This window comes from Agelaius phoeniceus, chromosome 9 (assembly GCF_051311805.1).
Source record: "Agelaius phoeniceus isolate bAgePho1 chromosome 9, bAgePho1.hap1, whole genome shotgun sequence".
In the NCBI taxonomy this organism is placed as follows: Eukaryota; Metazoa; Chordata; class Aves; order Passeriformes; family Icteridae; genus Agelaius; species Agelaius phoeniceus.
Window position 1 is genome coordinate 4,382,048 of NC_135273.1, and position 20,699 is coordinate 4,402,746.

The following is a 20,699-nucleotide window of genomic DNA, read 5'->3' on the forward strand; positions in this document are numbered from 1 at the left end:
GCCAGGTGCTTTTCTTCCATTGTAGTTGTTTTTTTTTTTTTTTGACAAAACCATTTTCTTTTATAAGCAAGCTGATATATAATGCATTTGTAATGATACTGTATTTCTAATCTCAGACCTATGTCTTCTTTAAAACAAGTCTCTCTGATTTTTAACTCACTTTAAGGATTTTGATCTTGCACGTTGAATACATTTCAGTCTGGAAGTAAAGTCCCATAATGTCACCTTTGCCATCCCTTTTTTAAGTTAAATTTAACTTAAATTTAATCTAAACTTTAAGTTAAATTTAACATTCTTCATTCTGAAATGTACTTATACTGCCTTTGAGTGTGGAGGCACTAAATAGATGTTTAAAGATGTTGCACAGCATTTGAATTCCCTTTGGCTCCTGGAAATGCTAAATTTGCATTTACTCTGTGTAGCCTTTTATTTCTCAAACCCACACACGTACTTGCAAGGAATTTTCAGATGTTAATATCCCTTTTGTGCCTGGATGTGACTCTGCAGTGAATGTGTGAGCTAGCATGTGGATCCCTGCCCATCAGTGCTGTGTCCTCCAGAACCCAATGCCCTTTAAATCAATTCCTGTGGGAAGCAGAGCACAGGGTTAGGAGTGTGGTGGAGCTTTGTATGACCTGAGCATGATTAGAACTGAAGGAACATTGAGAAGGAAACAAAATCTTGAGGAAAAACAGGCAGTTGGTCCAGTTATTTTTTGTCACTGAGAGTATTTATTGAAGTTCAGGCTTTTACAAGATCCGCTGCATAGATCCTAAAGATCTGAATTTAAGCAACCCAAGTTCATTTAAGATGAACTACCTTTAGATTTACACCCACTAGCATATTTTTAGAAATGAGCAGCAGGTCTTGGAACACAATGAACAGGTCTAGAGGTGCTCAACATAATGCCATGGTCAGAAGCATCATTACTGGGGGGCGATGACAATAACGACGTCGCTTGTGCTTCTCCTGGCTCTTCTCCTGTTCCCTGGGAAGGGTCTGGGAAGAGGGAGCCTGTTCCCTGGGATGGGTCTGACAGGAGGGAGCCTGTTCCCTGGGAAGGGTCTGGGAAGAGGGAGCCTGTTCCCTGGGAAGGGTCTGAGAGGAGGGAGCCTGTTCCCTGGGAAGGGTCTGAGAGGAGGGAGCCTGTTCCCTGGGAAGGGTCTCAGAGGAGGAAAAGGGAGCCTGTTCCCTGGGAAGGGTCTGGGAGGAGGAGGAGGAGGAGGAGGAGGGGGTGCATTGCACCCTGATACTCTGCACCGCAGGCAAACTCCGGGGTTTACAGGAGCTCTGTAACGGAGCTGGATGAGCCTCTGACCTGATGAAGGGTGATTCCCACAGGTTGGATCCTTTACACACCTGGAAAAGGGAAAAAAAAACCCAACACCACATATAAATTGTCGTGTCATGATTGTGGCATGCTCACTAAGCCCCTTTGTTTCCTGGGTTGCAAGGAACTTTCTTCCACAAATGTCCAGCTGTGATGTTAATCACAACTCACAGCACTGAACCCCTGTTCATTCCTTTCCATGCCACTGCATGGAATTTGGATGGCTGTTGGTGCAATGTGCACCACAACACATACAAATGTCACACAATGTGATACCACACCTGGTGGAATTTTGTTAATACATATTAAATCACATTATAAGCTGTACAGTGATGAGTTAGTGGAATTTTACTGCACATTTTGCTATGGTTCATGCTTAATTAACAAACTAAAGGACGGCCCTGGAAATAAGGATTTCCAATTTTTGGAAGCTTAGAGCTGTCCATGGAGGATTCTCCTGGGCAGCCAAGACAACACCAGCATCCCAGCCCCTCTGACGTGTCTTTGAAACCCTGCCAGCATCATCTGGTGCCATAAATCAGTGACTCCAGCAAAAATGGCTCCAGGGACATCTGGATCAACAGACATGCACCAAGAATGTCTGTCTGTTTCCAAGAAATAGTGGTGTTTTGCAAAATTTTAGTGTGGTTAGTAATTGGAAGTATGGGTATGACTGAGTAGTCAAATCAAGTTGTACCTGAGCACTTGAAGGGTGTAACAAAATGGTGTGAAATCATGTTTGGGGTATCCCAGCTTGGCTAGGGCATCTCACATGAATATTTATTCATGCATGAATAAATATTTACCCTTCCAATGTTACTTCTGGCATCCCAGGTCTCCTTGGCTGGCACAGGCTGTTTAGGTATTTCAGCAACAACAGCTTCACGTAGTTAGGCAGGGGAATGAGCTCTGCTGCAGGGGAAGGAATTGAATGTTGAGAAACCAGAGGTAAACACAGAGCAGAATGCAGCAGGTATTTTACTGCATTTTTTTTTTTTTTACTGCATATGTATTTTAAATACTGGCCTGCTTTGCAAATTTAAATGTGGGCCTGGAATAGCAGCTGAGTGGGGAGGAAATGAATTTCTCTCTCTTTGATGATGCCCCATTAAAAGCTCATTTCTCCCTCCTACAACTAACAACTAACCCTGAGGTAACTCTTGGTGTTGTTCTCTCCTGGAAGAGGGGGATTTGCCAGGATCATGAGATGTCTCTGCCTGTGAGCCCTCCAGAGCACAGGGCACTGGCTGGGCAGAGCTGGCAGGCTCTGGGAGGACATCTCAAATGGTTTTTGACCATAAATGATGCAGACCTAGACCAGCTCATCCCCTTGGCACTCACCACTGAGGATGGTTCTGCTGCCAGCTCTGTATAAGCAGTGTGTGATCCCTGGCTGAGCTGTGACATTCCCAATCCCTCTGCCTGCATCCAGCCTCTCCCACTTCCCCTGCACTCAGATCCCCTCTGCCAATGACCTTCCCAGCTCACATCAACTTCCCAGCTCTGCCAGCCCTTCCCAGCTCACACCTCTCACCCAGGGTATCCTGCCCTTAGGAAGAGGAGTCATTAAAAAGAAGAAAGAATGAAATACCTTACCTGAGCCTGTAGTTGCTGCATTTGTCTGTGGATTGGCTTTTCATGAAAATAAAAAAGGTTAAAAAGTGAGCTGGTTGAGGAAAAGATGTGCTTTTATGCCATCAGTTAATAAACATTGTAATGAGCAGAACACATTAGGACTAGGGAATATTATTAACAACAGTTCTGGGGAATAGAATTGTCTTGGACAAAGGTTTCATATGAAGGAAAGTGTGGGGGCTTGAGTACAAGTGACATATTACTGGCATTAATGGGAACCAGATTTAATTCTGTTTATCCCTCTGTGTGAGGCAATAACCCCATGCTCAAATGTCTGCTTGGCACCTGAAGTTCAGTTTCTTGTGTGTGTTTACCAAAGCAGCCAAGTGCCTTTTATCAAAGTGTAGCTGCTATGGCCAGACTCTAAAAGAAACTCTGGCTCTGCTCTGTTAGCAGCTGAGGCAGAACATCATCAACTAGTGAGCAGAATTTGCAATTCAGTTTTTTCAAAAGACAAAGCCCACTGTGGAAAACTAAGGTTCAAAGCAAATACCCCTGAATATGTCAAAAGGATTCCCACTGCCTCAACTCCCAGTGGGGATGCAGCTTTGGAAGTGCAGGGGGCTGGCTTTGTAGGAGTCAGGTGATTTGGACGAAATCTGAATTTATGTTGGTGTGGTGTGTCTGCCCCAGTGAATTCCAGTTCCTTAGAACTTGTAGCAGAGCAATATCAAACTCCCATATCAATACCAACAATTTAGGTCCCTCGATTTGTATGGAAGCCAAAAAAAAAAAAATCCCTAAATTTCAATATTAATTCCATGAGATGATGCATGGAGACAGGGAGCCTTGCCAGCACATCTCAGATCCCAGCTTTGGTAGGGAATTAAGGGAATAAACCAGGGTAAATCTGCTTCATTTACCAGTGGCAATGGCTGCTGTTTCAGGAGGTGGAGGGACTGATGCAGCAGGTGAGCCTGTCTCTGTGAGAAAAGAGAAAGTTAAACTTTGTCTGTGTTCTAATACATGGATGACCCACATGAAATACAGTGCAGTGCTCCCCACAGCTGCAGAAATGACCAGAAATAAATACCTGGGATTTCAGCTGTGGTGGGCTGAGTTGTGACTGTCAAAGAGAAAACAAAACCACCCTTCAGTGTCTGTTCCATTATTGTGTGGGAAAAGCCAGGGCTGGCAAGGGGGAGCGGAGCAGCATTTCACTCAAGCTGATGCTTGATCCTGAAATTCTGACCAATACACTGAAGTCATACACACCTGCTGCTCCAGGTGTTGTGCCTTCTGCAGGGGCTGATCAGAGACATGAGAGGAAACAAAACTGCAGGTTAAAAACTGCTTTCCCAGCACTGGGCAGGTGAGAGACACCCAAACCTCAGGAGACTCAAGGTCTCACTTGGGGGCAGGACAATGTTCCAGAGTGGGAGGAAAACCCATCCCTGTGCTGCCTCTGACCATGGCACAGCTCTGGGAGCCTGGGGCTGTTTGCTAAACACCAGTTTGGGGCTGGGATAAAGATTCTGATGTGCAGTTTGGGGCTGGGATAAGGTTTCTGACATGCAGTGTCTGCCCAGTGCCATGTGCTGGCGAGGGCTGGGGATGCCTTGGTGGGCACTGGAGCTGCCCACTCCCATGGCAAATACATCCCAGGGTGTGCAGGGATTGGGATGCAGCTCTGGGAGGTGCAGGAGGGCTGATTTTCTGGGAATGGGATAACCAGGAGCAAATCTGGGTTTGTATTCATGTAGTCTGCCCCATCCCAGTGCTTTCATCAGGGCCAGAGTTTCTCTGTTTCCCCTTTCCCTTTTGCTCCTTTATTATTATCTGGGAGCCAAAGGAAAGGCAGGTGGGATTATCTCCAATTCTAATTGATGAAATTATATTACTATGGAGGAAGGGAGGCAGTCAATACATGATCAGAGCATGGCAGACAGCTAAACATGTAAACCAGAGCAACACTTCATTACTTACAGGTGGTAGTGTCTGCTGGTGCAGCAGTGGATGCTGCTGCTGCTGTGAGAAAGAAAAGATTAATTTAAATACTGTCTGCAGGTTACATGTATTTTTTTTCCCTGACACCCATAGCATGTAGGCCATAGTTACCCTTTATTACTTACCAGGGGTAATGTCTGCTGGTGCAGCAGTGGATGCTGCTGCTGCTGTGAGAAAGAAAAGATGAATTTTAATATTTTCTTCATGTTACATGTATTTTTTTCCCCCGACACCCCTAGCATGTAGGCCATAGTTACCCTTTATTACTTACCAGGGGTAATGTCTGCAGGTGCAGGACTAGGAGAGACTGTTGCTGTGAGAAAGAAAAGGTGAAATTAAATGTTAAGTTTGTGTTTTTGCTCTGAAACTTGTAGCATGTAATCCAGAGTAAGACTGTATTACTTACTAGTGGTGATGTCTACTGCTGCAGTACTAGGAGAGACTGTTGCTGTGAGAGAGAAAAGGTGAAATTAAATTTTATATGCATTTTCAATGGTTCTTTTTTACTTAAAGACTGATAGCATGTACACCACAGCAATGTTATTTTACTTACGTGTGGTCACATCTGCAGGTTCAGCAGTAGGGGAGACTGTTGCTGTGAGAGAGAAAAGATTAAATTAAATATTGTGTGCATTTTAAATGTATATTACTTTTCTCCAGACTGATAGTATATATGCCACAGTAATGTTATTTTACTTACGTGTGGTTACATCTTCAGGTTCAGCATTAGGAGAGGCTGTTGCTGAGAGAAAGAAAAAGAAGAAAAGATGAAATTAAATTTTATGTGCATGTTAAATGTATATTATTTTCCTCAAGACTGACAGCATGTACACCACAGTAATGTTATTTTACTTACGTGTGGTCACATCTGCAGATTCAGCAGTAGGGGAGACTGCTGCTGTGAGAGAGAAAAGATTAAATTAAATATTGTGTGCATTTTAAATGTATATTACTTTTCTCCAGACTGATGGTATGTACTCCACAGTAATGCTATTTTCCTTACGTGTGTTTACATCTTCAGGTTCAGCATTAGGAGAGGCTGTTGCTGTGAGAAAGAAAAGGGGAATTAAAGTTTATATGCATTTTTAAATGTTTTTTTTTTCCCCTAAAGATTGACAGCATGTACACCACAGTAATGTTATTTTCCTTACGTGTGTTCACATCTTCAGGTTCAGCATTAGGAGAGACTGTTGCTGTGAAAAAGAAAAAGTGAAATGAAATTTTATGTGCATTTTAAATGTTTTATTTTTCCCTAAAGACTGATAGTATATATGCCACAGTAATGCTATTTTACTTACGTGTGTTTACATCTTCAGGTTCAGCATTAGGAGAGACTGTTGCTGTGAGAGAGAAAAGATTAAATTAAATATTGTGTGCATTTTAAATGTATATTATTTTCCTCCAGACTGATAGTATATATGTCCCATTAATGTTATTTTACTTACGTGTGGTTACATCTGCAGGTTCAGCATTAGGAGAGGCTGTTGCTGTGAGAGAGAAAAGGTGAAATTAAATTTTATGTGCATTTTCAATGGTTCTTTTTTACTTAAAGATTGATAGCATATATACAACAGTAATGCTATTTTACTTACGTGTGTTTAGATCTTCAGGTTCAGCATTAGGAGAGGCTGTTGCTGTGAGAAAGAAAAAGAAGACAACATTAAATTAAATATTATGGGCATTTTAAATGTATATTTTTTTCCTCAAGACTGATAGTATGTATGCCACAGTATTGCTATTTTACTTACGTGTGTTTACATCTGCAGGTTCAGCATTAGGAGAGGCTGTTGCTGAGAGAAAGAAAAAGAAGAAAAGATGAAATTAAATTTTATGTGCATGTTAAATGTATATTTTTTTCCTCAAGACTGATAGCATATATACCACAGTAATGTTATTTTACTTACGTGTGTTTACATCTGCAGGTTCAGCATTAGGAGAGGCTGTTGCTGTGAGAAAGAAAAAGAAGAAAAGATGAAATTAAATTTTATGTGCATGTTAAATGTATATCTTTTTCCTCAAGACTGATAGTATGTACACCACAGTAATGTTATTTTACTTACATGTGGTTACATCTGCAGGTTCAGCATTAGGAGAGGCTGTTGCTGTGAGAGAGAAAAGGTGAAGGTAAATTTTATATGTATTTTAAATGGTTTTTTTCCCCCTAAAGACTGACAGCATGTACACCACAGTAATGTTATTTTACTTACATGTGTTTACATCTGCAGGTTCAGCATTAGGAGAGACTGTTGCTGTGAAAAAGAAAAGGTGAAATGAAATTTTATGTGCATTTTAAATGGTTTTTTTCCCCCTAAAGACTGACAGCATATACACCACAGTAATGTTATTTTCCTTACGTGTGTTTACATCTGCAGGTTCAGCATTAGGAGAGACTGTTGCTGAAAGAAAAAGAAGAAAAGATGAAATTAAATTTTATGTCCATGTTAAATGTATATTTTTTTCCTCCAGACTGATAGCATATATACCACAGTATTGCTATTTTACTTACGTGTGTTTACATCTTCAGGTTCAGCATTAGGAGAGGCTGTTGCTGTGAGAAAGAAAAGGGGAAATTAAAGTTTATATGCATTTTTAAATGTTTTTTTTTTCCCCTAAAGACTGACAGCATGTACACCACAGTACTGTTATTTTCCTTACGTGTGTTTAGATCTTCAGGTTCAGCATTAGGAGAGGCTGTTGCTGTGAGAAAGAAAAAGAAGAAAAGATGAAATTAAATATTATGGGCATTTTAAATGTATATTTTTTTCCTCAAGACTGATAGCATATATACCACAGTAATGTTATTTTCCTTACGTGTGTTTACATCTTCAGGTTCAGCATTAGGAGAGACTGTTGCTGTGAGAGAGAAAATGTGAAGGTAAATTTTATATGTATTTTAAATGTTTTTTTTCCCCTAAAGACTGACAGCATATACACCACAGTAATGTTATTTTCCTTACGTGTGTTTACATCTTCAGGTTCAGCATTAGGAGAGACTGTTGCTGTGAGAGAGGAAAGATCAAATTACATATTATGGGCATTTTAAATGTATTTTTTTTTTCCACCAAGACCCATAGCATCAGCACCAGAGTAATTGTGTATTACTTAATACAGAACAAAAAGTCAAATTAAATATTGTCTGCATTTTAGCTATTTACTTTTCCTCTGAGACCTACAACATTTCCTGTTTATAGGAAATCAGGGCTTAGATATAACAGTGATAGAACCTAATTTTTCTGGGATACCTTGTAATTTAAGGGATATGGCTTGGGTTTGTTTTTTCCCATTCTTTAAACCCTGCCTGGTTCAGCCTCTCTCCCCAACTTACTTCTTCCTGAGACAATGAGCTAGCAGTTGACTTGAGGTTCATTAATTTATTTAATCCTATCAATGTAATCCATTTTGACCAAACTCAAGCACTGCTCTTATATTTTATGGCATTGTGTCTGTATTTTACCTTCAGCCAGTGTGGAATGCATTTCTGCAGCTGAGGTTGTCACATCCACCTCCAGTGCAGAGGGTGTCAGGTTTGGTTCTGAAGTATTTGCAGAGGCTGTGAGGAAGAGGAAGAAATGTGGGAACAAGAGGGAAGAGCACTCAGGTAAGGCTGGAACCAGCTCCTGATGCATTGAAATGCCTTCAGATTCCCCTGGGTTCAAAATGTGCCCCATCCTCACAGCAGGCTCTGCCCACAGCACTCACAGCTCCCACCCGCCCGCTGGCACCAAATTCATAGACAAACATGAGCTGCTCTGAGAAATGCTGATTTTGCAGCATATTTTGGCTTCTCCACTGAAATCCTGTCCCAACCACGTTTTTATGACCTGCTGCATGTTGTGCAAATGCCCTTAACCTGTCTGTGGTGTAATTGGGATTTCTGATGTCCTGCTCTCCTCTATGGTGGTGGTGGAAGGGAGGGAGGGAGGGAGGCTGAAAGAGTGAGAGATTAAGTGGCTGCAAGCAGCAATAAAACCTATGTTAAAACCCTCAGAATAAATGGTTTTGGGAACCAGCTTTTGATTTCTGTGTTGCATATAATAAAACATACACTCATGATTCTATATGGTAGAAAAATGCATTTTAACACTTGCTCTTCTGTGGATTATGAAGAGCATAATTAACACCTAGAAATCCCAAGAAACACTAGTATAGTCTGTACTTTAAGGTTTTCAGGATGTTATGATTATTTCAGCAAAAAAAAAAAGAATCAGAAACTTAAACCTGGAGTGTAAAAACTTGCCTCATGTTCACATTAACTATTACTAGGTAAGTGGCAAATACAGTTTGTACTAGCAGTGCAAAGAAATAATGAAAATATAAAGAAATGTTGCAGTGGGTAGTAGTAGTTGTTCCAAATAGTAGTTTGTCTGCCAAGGAGCTGTAAGCACATTATTTTTTGAGTTAAAAATTAGGCTCTGAGCCTCAGGGAGACTCTTTAGAGAGCTAATTTTGGGACTCCTGTCCCAAAAGCTGAGCCTTACCTGTTGGTGCAACAGTGGAGTGCATTGCATCTGTGAACAGCAAAAAAAGCACAAGAATTTACTTTATTGGGCAGTTATTTATATTATATATTTATGACAAGAATTATTTGTGTTTCCACTCACACATGCCTGGTTCACAACTGGATGGGCCTCTATTTTCTCCTTATTCTTTGCCTTTGTTATCTTGGGGGTTGGCTGTAAGTTGTTGGCTAAAGTGGTCCTGAACTACCTGCTTTTCACTATTTTCATACTCAGGACTTGATGTCCCATCTTGTTATTTTGTGCAAGGCATCCTTTTGCTCCTCAATCACTCAGACTTAAACAGAAGAACCCCACCTTCACTTTTCAGCCCTGGCCTGATTTCCAAGCTCTACCCTGATGTTTCTTGCATTTATGGTGAACAGCATAGTCCAGGGAGGTTTTTTCTTATTTTATAGCATTTTATTATCATTATTATTTTTATCTTTACCTGAGCAGATGACACCAACATCCTCATTGAGTCCACAGTTGTGCTTGCCCCAGCCGGCATGCCGGCAGTCCCAAAGGTGGGATTCAGTTCCTCTACACTGCACATCATCCAAGTGGATAACTTTTCCACTCTGGCCAAAGTAAGACAGTCCCAGGACAGAGACAGCTTGGCCACAGTGAAGTTGTCTGCACACAACGTTGGCACTGTTCATACTGAAATAATCATCACAGACCGTGCCCCATTTTCCATCATGATAAACTTCAACCCTCCCGGCGCATCGGTGCCCTCCAGATTCCAGTCTCAGCTGTGGTTGTGGTGGAACTAAGGCAAAAGTTGACAGGTAAATCTCAATTTGTTTATTTATAGCTAAATTTCTGGTGTCTAAATCTCAATCTCCATGGATTCTGCTGCTTGCAGGGCCTGATCTACCCTGGTGGGGTATGGCTGGCTGTGCTGCTGAGGCACAGCTCACCCAGAGCTGGCTCGGGGAGCTCTGCACATCCACCAGGTACATTCACACTCAGGAGCACATCTCTTACCTTTGGGCTCCAATTTTTCTTTAATCCACTCGCCAATTTTTTCCCATATTGAGTTTAGGTTTGCCTTGTCCCACCAGGCTCCACTTGCTGTGGCAGAGAAGGAAATGTATTAGCCCTGAAGTAACACATCATATTCTAGTTTTGTAAATAATTCAATACAGCCAGCCTTTAATCTGTATGTGAAATCACCTCTTTTTGTAAGAGATTGGTAAGACTTTTTTCATGGTGCCTATGGTGATAGATAAAGCTCAAATTATCTCATTCGAGCTAGCAAGATTATAAGTTTGAAGGAACATGTCCTGCAGAGCATATTTCCACCTGGGTCTGGCAGACTGCTCTGTGTTTCTTTCCTTCTCTTTCTCTAAATTTTAAAATGTAGAGTACAGAATAATTTTAATTAAAACTAGAATATTGGATGAAGAACATTTAGAAAACAACTTCCACAAGCTATTTCCCTTGTGAAAAAGAAACAAAGGAATGTTCTTCAGCCTTCTTCAGTCTGTAACCTTTATGGATTATATTTCAAAATACAGTAGATTAATATAACATTAAATATATTATATATATTGTATTATGTATTTTGAAATGCATACATTTTGAAATATATGTATTTTGAAATACAACCTATGGATTTGGACTGAATCTTTGAAGTAGAAGACAAACCGTCAATTCTATGGTATAAAATTCATCGGCAATATTTGAGGAGAATCTTTGCCACCACTTCCCAGCAAGCCAGCCTGTATTAGTAAATAATTCTGTGACATTTCAGAAATAATTCAGTAACAGTTCTGTAAAATCAAAAAGGTTTTCAAGGCAGTACCTGGTTCAGTCAGGAGAGTGGAGCTCAGCAGAAGCAACCAGGTGAGACGCACCTGGAGGTCCATGGTCGTTGGGGGTGGTCTGTTCTTGCCCAGCACAGCTGCACAATTTATACCCAATGGGTTCTGTGCACCCTGATGCCACTCCCTGAGCTTTGAGATGGATGCCAAGGAAGTGATTTAGTGAGGATTTTCCTTTCTCAGGGTACATCCAGACATCCGGATGAGGAGATCCAGCTCAGGGAGCTGTTCCAGACTGAGATCTTCCCAAACACTCCCTGGGCACCTCTGTGGCCCTGTGTTGGTGGTGTGGCTGTTCCAGGAAGCAGTGATTTACTTTTGGGGATTAGGCTGTTTGGTAAGGATTCTCATGCCACCCATTAAGACATTTTCCAATTTACAACCATATTAACCTGATTAATTGCTGTGAGGATTGTGCCAAAAGATTAGCATCCTAAAAGTGTCAGGCAAGCCTCAAACAAATTCTCTTTGTTTGCCAAATTTATTCATGTAAGAAGCAGTTTTTCTTATTTTCCTGACTTCTCTTTAACCTGGGAGAAGATCCCTCCAGCATGTTTCAGATCTGCAGCTCTCTCTGTCTGACTTGTAGCCCCCAGACCAATAAAAGAGCTTCCAGTCTGCTCCCTGGCATGGGGTGATGGTCAACATCACCATGGCCTCAGATACCCTACAGGATGCCTCCACCTCTGCCTCATTTTGTCCTGTCAGGGAGAAGGGACTCAGCTACAGAGAGAGAAAAAAAACCAAAGCTGAATTTTCTTAGCTGATTTAAAAATGAACATAAATTCCTTCTTTTCATAAACACTTTTCTTATTTTCATGGCACAGTACAGCTCTGTTTGGAGCCCAGATGTAGGGATGGAAGGTGACATGGAAGGAACATGTCTGAATGCAAAAATCTTTAGTTAGTAAGAATCATCAAGATTTGCTTTTTCAGCATTCCTCAGTCTCCTTTAGAAAACAGGTGAGGCCCCAAGGAGGTCATGCAGAGGGTAAATCCTGTGTGCCAAGAACCAGCAGTGATGACAGTAGGGCTGACCTTTGTGGTCTTGGAAGGACAAAGCTGTTCCCCAGAACACCTTAAAGAAATCTATCAAAATCTGCTCCTAGAAAGCAAACAGGGTGTGTGGGGAAGTTGCTTTGGGCTGGAGACCCAGCATTAATCTTTCTTCACAGGGTGAGGTTCTGCTGCGCTGGCAGATCTCCCCCTCCCTGGAAATAACTTTATTTAGAGTCATAATTTCTCTGAGTATCTGGGCCTAAAGGGGCTAAAAGCAGAGGGAAAATGTGGATCTGTTCTGGTGGCTGCTGCCACTGGAGGGCAGCGGGGCCCCGTCCTTGGGAAGAGAGCACAGGGCTGGAAAAGATGCTCCAACACCACAGAGCTGCTGTGGCGCCCATAAAAACCCTCCACCTGAGCAAATCCCTTTAAAAGTACACACATTTGTAAGGAATTTCACTAAAGTAGTTTTGAAGGAATAAACTAGGGCTGACTGCCTTTCTCCTGTATGTGTATTTATTTGTGTTTCTCATTCCCTGGGGAAAAAGAAAGATCACTGATGTGTGTGAACTCACAACTTTTTCCCATGCTGTAGCAATGTATTTGCCATTTCTTCCAGCATCATACAGCACTCCTGAAAAGTTTTCTTACAGGGTAAATCCTGGTTTTTGCTGCACCCACTGCATTCCCAACAATCTGGGGTGAGCCATGTCCAGTGCCTTGCCCCAGTGCAAGTGTTCCCAGTGCCAAACTCAGTTCTATACCAGCCCCTTGACCAGTTCTGTTCCCTTCCCTGGACACACTCCAGCCCCTCGATGTCTTTGTTATCCTGAGGGACCCAAAGCTGACCCCAAGGGGCCTCAGCAGTGCTGGCAGAGGGGATGTGCCCTGCTCCTGCTGGCCACACCAGTGCTGGAACAGGCCAGGTTTTCTCTCTGACAGCCTTTCCACTGAAGTCCAATAAGTTCTGAAGTGAGAGGAGTTTTTGAGGAATGATAGACAACAAGCAAATTAAGCTGAAGTAAATCACACCTCAATAACATAGCCTGCAAAGTGATTGCCTGTATTTATGGCACATCTATTGTAAAGTGAAAACTTTAGGTATGAAGCCACTGCATTTGGACCAAACTGAGTATTGAGTGCTGGGTCTGTCACAGACACATTTTATGAAAAATCCTTCCTTAGGATATTTTCTCCTGAGAAGCCAAATGTAAACAATGATTTTTCCTCCTCAAAACCAAAATGTAAACAATGATTATCTGCTGCTGTGGAATGCAACAGGTGCATCTGGGATTGGTCTCATGTTAGTTGTTTGTAATTAATGACCAATCACAGCCCAGCTGGCTCGGACTCTCTGTCTGAGACACAAGCTTTTGTTATCATTCTTTCTTTTTCTATTCTTAGCCAGCCTTCTGATGAAATCCTTTCTTCTATTCTTTTAGTATGGTTTTAATATAATATATATCATAAAATAATAAATCAGCCTTCTGAAACATGGAGTGAGATCCTCATCTCTTCCCTCATCCTAAAATCCCTGTGAATGGTCACACTGGGCCCAGCTGCCCAGTCCCAGAGGAGAATTCCCTTGGGATAAGGATGTCACATCAGCCTCTGGAAGCCCCAGTAAGGGAAAATCTTTGTCAGGGCTGAAGGCTGTGCCAAAGTCAAGGGGTGTCAGTGCCCTTGGCCCCACACATGGCAGGAGAGGTCATTCCATCCTGTTACCCACTGAGGCTTTCTGTCAACACACCCTGCTTGTCTTGGCACCTGCTGCATTTCTGCAGCTTTTCCTGCTTCCCACTTTCCTGTGGACAATGGTCTTAATGGAGAGCTTTCCTCAGCTTCCAGCAAATCCCTTTGACCTCAGCAGTGCCAGGGCAGGGTCACATCAGTGCTGGTGACCTTCTCCAGCACCCTTGGAACATTTGTCATCAAATACAGGAGTGGCCTTGTGGTGCCATGGACTGAGCTGTCACTGCTGCTGCCTTTAAATTTAATTTCAATTCTTAAAATTTAATTTTTTAATCAGTGCAATGAGACACATGAAGTTTGCATTGCAGCTCACTGCCAGTGCAGAGAAGAAGAAAGGCTCTGCAGGCTGCCAAAGTTAAAGTGATTTATACCCAGCTGAGTGGTGGTTATGAAATCAGTCATAATTAAATAAATTACCTGTGCTAGACAAATGATGGTGGGTATTTATTGATATATTTACAGTGAAGTATTTAAATTAATAGAGCAAAATCAAGGTTCAACTCATTGAGATAAGGGTGACCAAGACATGAGGTTAATCAAGCCAAAGCATCACAATGTCACCATGACTTCCCTATAACTGCATTTTCTTTTCTCCTTGCTTTTTAATATCACTTAAGGGCCTTTGAGTTTCATTAGGAAGTACAAAAATTTCTCTTAGGGGTTTGTTTGTGTGAGGTAAATGCAGATAACAGATAATATTAAAAATGCTGTTTTATGCAGCACCTTTCCTTTTTTAAGACTAGAAACCACTAACAACCTGATCCAGTGAAGAGGTTTTTCACACTCAAAAGGTCACATCCTTTCAGTCCTGTGGCAAATCAGATTTATATTTAGGTTTCATATATTAAATCTCCTTAAATATTAAAAATCTATAGTTAACCTCATGAAAACTCATGTAACTCAGAATTACTGCTTTCACTGTGGTCAAAATACACTGTATTTTAATTTTTTCCTTATGCATAAGCTACTGAAGAAACTAAATAAAGTGCAAATCAGTAATAATTTAAAGAGCAAGTTTTTTATGGTAAGGATTTTTTTTCCAAGATAGAAATGGTTGAATAAACATGAAATTGAAAGTGCCAGGTATTTCAGTTCCCATAGAAGCTGTCAGAGGAGGAAATAGACAAAATATACATTTTAAGAATTACAGTGTCTGTAAAATTAACTGTATTTTTCAAAGAGGTTTTTCCTCTCAGAGGGTGGTTTGACACTGGAACAGCTCCTCTGGCTGCAGCACAAAACCTGCCAGAGGTCAAGAAGTGCCTGGACAACATTGTAAGTCAGGTGGTTCAATTGTAGGTAGCCCTATTGAGGAGCAGGGAGCTGGACTCAAACATCATGGATTGCTTCCAAATCAAGATATTCTATGATTCTGTGATGACACTTCACCTTTTTTGTAAAACCTGTTTTGTTTAACAAAGTGTCCAACAACTGGATAATTAATTGAGAGCTGACTGTCCTTGCCAAGAACTTGAAAAATCAGAGGAGAACGAGACTTTGAACTTCTTTTACCATCAGGCAGACATTTTAAAAAGTTGTCAAGGTTAAATTTGGGTAAGAACCAAGAAGGGCCAGAAGGCCATGGCATATCCTTCAGAGGGATCTGACACAGCTCTGGTTCCTTTTTCTTGCTTTCTGCCCCTAAGCTGCAAAGGAGTTGTGACTCTAAACCTTTGCATTTGGTTTATCCTGGTTATCTCACTCAAATAAATGATCCTCAGCTGCTCAATAAAAGCTTTCTTAAGGTCAGATATGTGGGATTAGAACTTTAAGCTCAGGAAAAGTCTCCTGTGTGAAAGTTTGTTTGTTCTGTGAGGGCAGAATGTGCCTTGGGATTGATTTTGTTCCTCCCAAGGCTTGGTAGAGAGCAAATAGTGTTAACCAACTCCTAAATAGAGCCAATAGAGTTAACCTCCTGCTAAAGGAGGTTACAGGTGACTAAAAAGTGTGGCAGTAATACAACAGGATGGACTCTTCATGGCACTGCTTAAAATGCTCTAAAAGGTTTTGAATCTTACTTGGATGGAATTTTGTCATGTCAAATATGGATTAAAAATCAAGAAAAAAAAAGAGGGAAACACTGCATAGGACAGAGATTTGGTGACAATGTGGGTATTAAGAGAGGCATAATGCTGTTGAGAAATGTGTTTTGTAGTTCAGGGGAGCACTTTTGAATTTGACAAAATTAAAAATTCACTGTGTCTCCTCTTGAGCAAGCACAGGTATTGTACACAAGCAAATGGCACTGGCATCACAGTGGCTGCCACGCTTCTCTCCACCCCTTGTGAGAACACTCCCACAGGTATTTCTCATTCCCCCTGCACTGCACATCATCCATGACAATTTTTCTTGGGCTGTGAGCAAAAGTCACACCTCCTGAAGGTGCTGCAGCATGTCCACAGACCTGCTGGTTGCAGACAGCTGCCGAATCACTTTGATCCCAGAAATCACCACAAATGTTCCCCCAGGCTCTTTTGCAAAATATTTCAGCCTGCCCTTAGCATTAGTTTCCCCCATTCACCATCCTCACTGACATTTATTTGAAAGACAAAAGAAAATTTCCCTGAACCTGGATGTTTCATGGCAAGACAGAATCAGAGATATATGCAAGTTGGACTATGCTGCTTGAGGCAGCTTCTTCTGGGTTGTGTCTGTGAGAACATTGAATACCTCCAGTGTTCTGCTCTGTACAAATTCAGTTCTGAAATATCAGAGCATGATGTTAAATGCAATTACACAAATGTAAGGAGTTTGCCTCATTTCTGTGAATGAAAAAATCAGTCACTTCTAGGTGCAGCTTGAGTCACTGCAGTAACAACTACATCTAGCAAGGAAATGGGGTATTGCACATGGTGCTGAAGATATTGTTGAAACAATAAGAAGCAGATTATTACACCTTATTCCAGGACTATTACACAGGTCTACAACAGAAGTCAGACCAGTCTTGAAATGCATTTGTTTAAGATTATAGGGGAAAATACGAATTTTTAAAGTGTTAGTAGTAAAAAGGTTGTATAAATGAACCAATGTGGTCACTAAAATGAAATCCAAGGCAAACCAAAGTAAAACCAAAGGACTTGATCAGATAGGGTTTGATACTACACAGGAAATATTTTGGAAGGCAGGAAACTGAGAGAACAGCAATAGCCAATGTAATTTCATAGAGTGGAGATACTTTTAACTTCTAAAATGTTTCAGTAATTTTTTTTTTTTTTTGCAGGAGTTCCTTTCTAATAGCTTCATTTTTTGAGTACCTTAATACTTGTTTGAAGCCCTTCTCTTCTATGGGAGCAGTGCTTAACCCCTCCCCTTGGACAGCCCACAGCAGCCACTGGCCCAAGAGGAGCCAGGGAGAAAACATTGCCAGGGCAGTGGACTGCCTTATCTGCAGCAAACAAATTGCTATTTTTTCCCTATTTTTTTCCCAATATGCAATGCCAGGAACCTCTCAAGACTGCCCAAATTCTAGCCTGTGTTTCAAACAGTGAATTCCCAGCTTGATTTCTGCCACCCCAGCTGTGACACTGCTGCCTTTGGGCAGCACCTCCTGTGACGCCCGGATGGATCCTTGCGGGGCTGGCAGGGAGCAGCCCTCTTGTCTTCCCCAACAATGCATTCCTTAGCAAAATCCAGTCAACTTCTGGAACAAAGAGGGCTTGTCTCAGGCTGGCAAGGCTCAGATCAAGTGTTTACTCTGCTTGCTCAGAGTGCTGCTCTCAGACCAACGCTGCCCGGGACCTCCAAGGGAAAGTGAAGCAGCAGAAATCCAAAAAACCTTTGGATTTCTGAGCCTGAACTGGGGATATCAACACCCAGAATTTGGGGTAGAAGGTTTGTCTTGGCCAAACAGAGTCATGGAATCACCAAGGTTGGAAAGGACACACCTTTGTGTGGAGGCACTGGGCCCTCACATGAACACAGCTCGATTTTCATCGCATCTCATGCAACAAAGCCCTTGAATCCAGGCTGAGCCACAGAAGGTGGTAACTAATGCCAAATGCTTCCAAAACATCTCAACATTTCTAGTCAGCCACTGGGAGGAAACAGAGAATCCACATCTCTGAAATGATGAGAAAAATAGAGGGGAAACCAAAGTGGCAGTCGTTCAGACTTGGCAGGCTCTTTAGAACAGCAGCAGTACAATTAATGTCTACATCACACCCTGTGACTAATCCACTTATTTCAGAAAAAAACAAGAGAGAAAATTTACTTGAATGAGTACCAGGTGATTCAGGGCAAAAGAGGTGCTCCAAGAGTTATTCTAGGAAATGGAAACAGCTCTCACTCCAGTGACACAGCCAGGTCACTGATGAGTTTCCTCAGCCAGGAGAGGTTTCATTAAAATAGAGTTCTTGTGTCCTGAGTCTGAGAGAGAAGATCTCCTAATATTCACAAGCTGCTGTGTGAATTTTAGTGTCTCCTTAGGTTCTGCCATCTAGATAAAAATAGACAAAAAAATGTAAAAATACTACAGGGAGATTCTGGTGCAATCCTGTTAAAAAAGCTTCATTGTGGCTTGGTGAGTCTGATGGAGTTAACTAAGAAAATAAAATTATCTATTGAGTGAAATGATCTCCAGAGTATATTCCTTTAGATATGTAATTGGAATTTGGTGCAAGCAGTGGGGCTTGGGCATTAAAGGACCCCATGGCCAGAACTGGGAGCAGAAGGTTGTGCTCAGCTGCTGAATTCAGCTTGATGTCAATGGATGCCTGTGGCATTCCATGGGAAAGCATGGGGAGGAAAGTAATGAAAACCAGAAAAATGGTGTTTCTTACCCATACCCTGCAAACCATAGTTGGGTTTTGAAATCTCAATCTACATGAGGATTTGCTATTAACAAATAAAAAATTGAATCTACTTGCTGGCTATGAGATGCAGAAACAAAACCATGTTTATTTATACCCAGTTATAAATATTTTTGTGGCAGGTTCCTGGGAAGGAGGGCTACAGAGCTGAATGATCTGCTTCATTCTCCAAAATTAGAATAGAAGGATAAACAGGACAGGAAATCCAGCATACAAACAAGCAAACAAGGACTTTGTTTCTGAGCTTTGCTTCAACCCCAGTTCTGGCCAAATAGGTGGCTTGGTACCACTGGGAACAGCATGAAGTCAGGAACCCACAGACGCCATACAATTATTTACTAAAAAATACACATGCATTTTAAATCAAATTGCTTTTGATCCCTTCTCTTCCCATTAAAGAAACCTTGAGGAGAATTTCTCAGGGATGTGCAGTTTTCAGTTTTGTCAGAGTTCTGAGCACTTTCAGCTCTTTGCTCGTTCCCCTCTCCCAGTGGGATGGGGAAGACAATTGGGGAAAAATAAAAAATAAAATAAAATAAAATAAAATCTAAAATAAAATAAAATTAAATTAAATATCTTGAGCCCCTCCAGACTCCTCACTGGCAGGGGAGGACGAGGAGCTGAGAAATCCTTGACTGAGTGTGAGAGTTGCTCAGAACCATCAGTGTGTTCTCAATATTATTCTTGTCCTAAATCCAAACAAGGCACTGTACCAGCTGCTAGGTAGAAAATTAACTACCCCAGCCAGGAGCAGTGAAGGGTGTGATTCTGTCATTGGGTTGACACTTCTAAGGGATTTTCTCATGGTGCTGCAAAAAAAAATATTTGTTATTGGTGCTGATGAGTTGAGTGCTGAGTGAACAAGGACATGGTTGAGTCAAGACAGACACACCAGGAGGAAATAAAATCACCCAATACCAAAATCAGACAGCTGTTCAAAGGAAAAAGTGCCAAGTGATGGTTGGTGTGTCTTGTCTGAGGGCAGAGCAGGTGACAAAAATAAGCAGCACCCAGAAAGCTCATTTAAAAGAGCAAAAGAAGTGTTCTTCACGTGCTCCTGTTCTTGACACCCTTGTGTTTGCAGGCACTGGGAGATTGGCATAACTGATCCCCTACAAACCAAACAAAAAACCAAAACAAAAGGCCAAATAAACAATTTTAGCTTACATTTTGGCTTTAATTCCTTGTATTTTTTAACTAGGACATGAAAGGCAAGAAATCCCAGGTCTTGCTTTTCATGTTTTCATGCATCAGTGATAAATGTTTATGTGGCATTTGTCTGTTTGCATTTCCAGCATATTTCAGTCTGATTTTTAAATGTGCACAAGACGTTCTGAAAGGCTGGGTAATTCCTGAGAAGCCAAACTCCTCACAACTGCAAAACATACAGCCATGGAGGAGAAAACAAATTAAATAGTTTTGTGATCAGCAATCAAAAGTAATAAAAATTGAACAAAACTCTTCCTTCTGGAAAGCAGATATGAAATGTCTTTCACCTCTTGAACATTTGGGTGAGAGCTGAAAAGCCTCCTGGCTGGGATTCAATCTCTTGGATGACATTTGTGGGTTTGCCTGGTTTAGGGTGTGTGTAAATGGAAGGCTAAAAATTGATATAAAAAGCCTTTAGAATAGATTGTGTATTTCAGCCTTAAAAGATTGCAAACAACATATCTTTAACAGCTCAGTGTATTTTGAATTTGGATTTATTCAATCTAGAGAAGCTAAAACTTAATGGAAAAGATATTAATCAATGCTCAATATAATTAGAATATTGTAGAGCCACAAATTGCTCTGTGGTAAGATCAATTTTTACGGTTCCTTTCCAGACATGATCCATCTCACCAAATTAAATCTTCCTTCCTTTCAATAAACCTTGAAATATTTCTTGATGCCTTGCTCACGT

General features: G+C 41.3%; 2 protein-coding genes across 2 annotated transcripts; both read right to left on the bottom strand.

Annotated features, from left to right (window-relative positions):
- Positions 1–708: 708 nt before the first annotated feature.
- Positions 709–5,163, bottom strand: LOC129123248 (uncharacterized). The gene is made up of 8 exons (XM_077183556.1): positions 5,038–5,163; positions 4,892–4,933; positions 4,181–4,213; positions 3,999–4,031; positions 3,829–3,888; positions 2,927–2,962; positions 2,137–2,242; positions 709–1,359 (listed from the first exon to the last, which is right to left on the bottom strand). The coding sequence occupies exons 1-7, from the start codon at positions 5,161–5,163 to the stop codon at positions 2,213–2,215; spliced, it is 360 nt and encodes a 119-aa protein (XP_077039671.1). The 3' UTR covers positions 709–1,359; positions 2,137–2,212.
- Positions 5,164–5,175: 12 nt separating this feature from the next.
- Positions 5,176–11,282, bottom strand: LOC143694810 (uncharacterized). Its single transcript, XM_077183557.1, has 16 exons — positions 11,271–11,282; positions 9,860–9,989; positions 9,391–9,420; positions 8,367–8,462; positions 7,870–7,911; positions 7,724–7,765; positions 7,120–7,161; positions 6,973–7,014; positions 6,211–6,252; positions 6,064–6,105; positions 5,916–5,957; positions 5,769–5,810; positions 5,613–5,654; positions 5,466–5,507; positions 5,319–5,360; positions 5,176–5,225 (listed from the first exon to the last, which is right to left on the bottom strand). Exons 1-16 carry the CDS (start codon positions 11,280–11,282, stop codon positions 5,176–5,178), a joined length of 780 nt encoding a protein of 259 aa, XP_077039672.1.
- Positions 11,283–20,699: the final 9,417 nt, after the last annotated feature.